This window comes from Haplochromis burtoni, unplaced genomic scaffold (genome assembly GCF_018398535.1).
Source record: "Haplochromis burtoni strain Fernald_Lab_line unplaced genomic scaffold, NCSU_Asbu1 Contig_649, whole genome shotgun sequence".
Lineage (NCBI taxonomy): Eukaryota > Metazoa > Chordata > Actinopteri > Cichliformes > Cichlidae > Haplochromis > Haplochromis burtoni.
In genome coordinates, this window is record NW_024583010.1 from 235661 (window position 1) to 241325 (window position 5665).

A 5665-nucleotide genomic window follows, 5' to 3' on the forward strand; every position below is an offset into this window, starting at 1 on the left:
TATGTCTTCTAATGATACTGCCTAAGGGAAGCAATCTAGCACTCTACCTATTGATACAGAGCATCAGGTGTCAGATGGAAACTTGCTTTTAGCCCCTTCCTCTTTATTTTTCAGTTATGCTAACATAATCCGTATTCAGATTACTATTATTTGTCATGATTATTTGCTGATTTGACAAAAATGTTTTTATTGCACTTTTATTGTTGCTTTTATCTTTCATTTGCAACAAAACACTGCTTTCATATCTTCACATTTGTACCCTAACCCTATCTTTGCATTCAAATATTCACCTAAATTCAGTATCTCTCTTAGAAGAAAAATAAAATGCATTCATTAAAAATAGATGACCAAAACTTAACTCAAAATTCAATCAAGTCACAGGAACAATACTTATGAGACTTGGAAGAATACTTTTTATTGTGAATTAAGTTTACCTTACTTAATCACTTAGTTCATTTTTGCATGTTAGAGTCCTACCTTCCCAGAGTGTTTGTGGATCAGATGGAAGATTGTGTTGAGTTTGGGGTCCCAGAATATGCTATCACTGATACTTTTTCCTCTTAGCTTGCCTGTCACAATCTTCAGCAGGTCCAGCTTGATGGGCTGTTCAATGAACACCACGTAGTTCTCAGACATTGCTATAACGAAATGAGAAGAAGTTTCTATTTATGATTCTTTGCAGCGGGACTCAGCTCCAGTAAGACTATAGGACTATAAGAAAACCAATGATTTAAATCATTTTCATTCCATGCATCAACTGAGAGTACCACTCCATTGTGATACCTGTGCTTTTTTTATTCCCAAATTCAAGATGTGCATGCTTTACTGCATGAGACTTTTTGCTCACCAAAGCTGTGATAGTATGAAGGCTTGGTCTTGTCCACTGAAGGAATCGAGCACAGCACTGTGGCTCCCTCCAGGGTTTCATCTTCTGTTTTCTTGGTTGGTGGCACTTGGATAATGTTGTAGTATGATCCTGTCATGCCAGATACTGTTAGATCTTTGATCCGTAACCTGTAGTGTGGAAATGGATCTGATGTTTCTTAAATACCTTTCGAGGTGTAGGAATTTCCCATGTTGTATGTCGTACCATCAGGCTCAGTATGAGGGTGTGCTGTGGCTCCATTCACAGCAATGAATTTGCTCCAGTCCACCTAATACAAACAAATGCAATGGCACAAAAGGTTTGCAGTTTTTATTGCTTCTATACCTACTTTTACAGTTTGATACATGTGCCACTAAAACTTCAGCTGCACGTATATCATTATGGTACCTTTTCAGTCTCCAGTGTGTCAGGGTCCACTTTGTGCATGATGTTGGTTTCTGTACTGACATAATAGTCACCTTTGTAGGTCACAAAACTCACATTGGCATTGTCTGTGGGCTCTAGAGGGAAAGAAAGCTTTGAATTACTTATTCTATAGCAAGTGCATCAACAGGCTGCTTTGTCTTCAAGATACTCACTGTGTGATTCAAATCTTGACAGGAAGCGCTGGAAGACATTTTTACAGGGGTCCGGCATGGTTACAGTCCCAAACTCAGATATAGCAATGCGATTGTGCTCCTTGTTGGTCTGGTAGCTGTCGCTGGACAGGAAGCGGCTTTTGTAAGTCACTTGCCCATTTGATATTTTGAACTGGTGCATGAGAGCCATGCCATCAAACCAGTGGTTAAATCTGTAGAGAAATAGATGCAATGCAGAGGGGAGTGAGCTTCATGATGTCTGAAGCGAATGGATAAACACACAAAGACGCAGCACTCACTTGTGGTTTCCGATCTCAAACTTTCCGGGCCCATTTCTCAGGAAGTTTCCTTTGATCCATTCTGGGATTGTACCAATGATCTGGGTGCTGATGGGCCTGGGGGTGTCCTCCACTGAGCTCACAATCTTCTCAATAGAAGGCAGACCGCGTACATTTGTGTAATGATTGATGTTCTTCACAGACTTAGATTTTTTGAGTGCTGTTGGAAAAAAACATAATCAGAAAGGACATTGTTATAATTTAAGTAAAATAATGTTAGTGTGTGCAGCTAGTAGCATTTAATGTTTACCTGAAGTATTCTTTTTCTGATGTTTGACAGTATCCATGGCTGTGGTTAAGCCTTCTGTAGCTTAGTCTCTCTTCTGAGATGCTGCTGGTTCGTACACTGACTCCTGATTTTATACTCTCCTTCTGACACGTACCATAGAAACAGCAAAAAAGGATGCAGTCAGACATTTCATGCTTGTTTAACTCTGTGCAAAACAGAAGCAAATGGCAATCAAAAATGTAAGCAGTAACAGATGATCACTTTATCTGACTGGAAAAAACAGCAAATAACCGTGTCCAGTCTTTCAAATCATTCCTTTGACTCTTTTAGTTAAGCTTAATATGCATGGTTATATATAGCATGCTGAAACCAGATGAAGTTGGATGAGTGGCTTAGAGGGATGATTTTCTTTTGTTTTTGTATTTTTGCAGATGTACAGCAATCTTTTTAAATATTCTATATCTGGAATAATTAAAGCATTATAAAATGTTTTCTTGCTCTTTTACATTTGAGTTATCTGAATTAAAAAAATAAAATGAGTTCCTGTTGTGTACTTGTCACATATCATATTTCACCAATATGCTCAAAAGAATGACCCATGAACAGAATGACTCTGCATTTTCTGGTGTCAGTAAGGACACTGTCAGTGCCACTGATGGAAGTTCATTTGGGTCCTCACAAAGCTAGCATCTCAAATTAAATTGAAAAAGAAAATCTCTTGTTTCTCTTTCCTTAAATTTGTTTAAATTAGCTTTAGGTATGAAATTTGAAAGTTATGAATTAAAGATATTGCATGTCATTTTTAATAAGATACATTTCTTGTATCTTTGTGATTTCATGTGACTTTCTCAACATCATTTTCTCTTTATCATATACATTCATTTTCTTTAAGAAGTACAACATTGTACATCCAGGCTTTATCCTTTTTAGGTGGGCCGCAGAAGCAAGCCTGCCGGGGAAGTGTTTTGTGACTTCGGTGCAGGTGGTACAGGCTTTCACATATTCTCGGGCATTCTGGGCTAAAGACGGCCACCAGAAAGAGCTTTCCAGAAAGGAGACAGTGCGTTGGATGAAAATCTTGCTGTGTCTTGTTGGAGCACCTGGGCTCGTACCGACGAATGGACGTAGAGCCGCCCTGGGGGGTGCTGTCCCTGGATCAGGTTCGGTACACTGGGCCTGCCGCACCATCGAGTCAATCTCCCAAGGGAGGCCTCCTATGACACAGCCAGGAGGCAAGATCGACGCCTCCTCCCGATCCCCCTCAGAGGATGGAAACTGACGCGATAAAGCATCTGCTTTGACATTTCGGGACCCGGGCCTGTAAGTAATGGAGAAATTGAAACGGGTGAAGAAAAGCGCCCACCTGGCCTGACATGCGTTGAGGTGTTTTGCTGCCTGAAGGTAGGCAAGGTTCTTGTGGTCGGTCCACACAATGAAAGGCTGTGCCATCCCCTCCAGCCAGTGCCGCCACTCCTCCAGTGCCAGTTTGATGGCGAGTAGCTCCCTGTCGCCACCATCGTAGTTTCACTCTGCTGGTGAAAGACAACAAGAGAAGTAAGCACATGGATGGAGTTTACCTTCAGTCTTCTGAGAGAGGACGGCTCCCACGCCTGTATCTGAGGCATCCACCTCCACGATGAAGGGTTGGTTGAAATCCAGCTGGGAGAGGATGGGGGCAGAGGCAAAACATTGTTTCAGATGATCGAATGCCTCAGTGGCTGCCTGCCCCCACTGGAACGGAACCTTAGGGGAAGTGAGGTAAGTAAGAGTTGAGACAATTTTGCTGAAGTCACAAATGAAGCGACGATAGAAATTTGCAAACCCCAAAAAACATTGAAGCTGCTTGTCGTTTGGGGGTGTGGGCCACTCCAAATCCGCTTTGGCCTTTCTAGGATCCGGTCTCAGGTTCCCCTGCTCAGTTATGAAACCAAGGAAGGAAACGGTGTTTACATGAAACTCACACTTCACTGCTTTGACAAAAAGGTGGTTTTCCAACAATCTTTGTAATACCAGTTTGACATGTCTTTTATGTTCTGCCACTGACCTGGAGAAGATGAGTATATTGTCTACGTAGATGAAAACAAAGTGGTTGATGAAGTCTCTGAGGATGTCATTCACGAGAGCTTGGAAGACTGCTGGGGCATTTGTTAATCCATAGGCATGACAAGATATTCAAAATGTCCCAGGTGGGTGTTGAATGCCGTCTTCCACTCGTCCCCCTCCCTAATGCGAACCAAATGATTAGCACTCCGGTGGTCAAGTTTACTGAATATCTTCATCCCGTGGAGTAGCTCAAACACTGAGGTCAGCAGGGGCAGCGGGTATTTATTCTTGACAGTGATTGCATTCAAGCCCCGACAGTCAATGCATGGCCAGAGGGACTTATCTTGTCAACAAAGAAAAATCCTGCTGCCAAGGGAGTAGATGGCCGAATGATTCCCGCAGCCAGTGAGTCGGTAATGTACTCCTCCATGGCTTCTCTTTCTGGCTGTGATAGGCTATAGAGTCGGCTGGTAGACAGCGGGGCTCCTGGTAACAAATCAATGGCACAATCATAAGGCCGGTGTGGGGGAAGAGAACGAGTGCGATTCTTACTAAACACCTCCGCTAGTTCATGGTACACTGAAGGAACTGCTGTTAGATCCGGAGGAATCTGTGGGGGTGACGCAGGGGAGCCGACGGATGGAATGGTGGATTTTAAGCACGTCATGTGGCATCCTTCCCCCCATCTAGACACACAGCCAGCCTGCCAATCAATTAGTGGATTATGTTGCAACAGCCAAGGATAGCCAAGAACTATAGACAAGACAAGCGGCGTCAGCGGGGCTTTGAAAACAAACAAACTGACTAATTCAGAGTGATTTCCAGACAAACACAGAGTGACAGGTTCAGTAACGTGGGTGACATCAGGCAAACGCTGTCCATTCAGAGATGAGGCTCGAAGAGCATGAGGCAGAGGTTCAATAGTTAAGCCCAGTTTTTTAGCAAGTGATGCATCAATAAAACTCTGTTCTGCACCTGAGTCTCTCAAAGCCTTGAGTGAGTGAGTGGCAGTGTGAGCAGTGAGCCTAGCTTGCAACAAAAGATGAGGAGGGGAATGTGCAATGTTTATTTCGCCCACCAGTACCCCCCTTTTTACTGGCGTGCATGCCCTTTTGCCTGTGTGGCGCAAACGGGGATGAAATGTCTATGACGGCCACAGTATAAACACTCACCGGCCATGAAATGGCGCTGCCTCTCCGCTGGCGTAAGCCAGGCGCGTCCGATTTGCATCGGCTCCGCCTCACTGGGACTCACATCCATCGAGGCCGGCTGTTGTGGTGAAGCAGCACTTCCAGCAACAATCCCAACACTGAGCGGAGCATTCTGGGAAACTGAGTGTCACGTCCCGTGGTGCACTCGCAGACGCTCGTCAACGTGAATGTACAGGGTCATTAAAAAGCTGAGAGATGATGGCAATTCTCTCGTTATGAGCTCATCCTTCAAATCCTCCTAAATATTGTTGAGCAGAACCTTCTTTACTGCCTCTTCACTCCACCCGGTCTCTACAGCGAAAATGCGGAAGTCAATTGAGAAGTAAACAAGCGTTTACCTTGTTTTAGATTTAGTAGATGCTGTGCAGCAGCAGAGGGCC

The 5665-nt window shown here is 43.8% G+C and overlaps 1 protein-coding gene across 1 annotated transcript in view; it reads right to left on the minus strand.

Annotated features, from left to right (window-relative positions):
* bco2b (beta-carotene oxygenase 2b) overlaps window positions 1–2170 on the minus strand; it is a 52680-nt gene extending 50510 nt beyond the window's left edge. Inside the window, exons 1-7 of the mRNA XM_014329992.2 lie at window positions 2053–2170; window positions 1764–1962; window positions 1465–1676; window positions 1274–1386; window positions 1052–1154; window positions 848–976; window positions 478–638 (exon numbers count right to left, since the gene is read on the minus strand). Of these exons, the coding sequence (XP_014185478.1) occupies window positions 478–638; window positions 848–976; window positions 1052–1154; window positions 1274–1386; window positions 1465–1676; window positions 1764–1962; window positions 2053–2089 (954 nt within the window). The 5' untranslated portion in view covers window positions 2090–2170. The remainder of the gene's footprint in view (window positions 1–477; window positions 639–847; window positions 977–1051; window positions 1155–1273; window positions 1387–1464; window positions 1677–1763; window positions 1963–2052) is intronic.
* Window positions 2171–5665: the final 3495 nt, after the last annotated feature.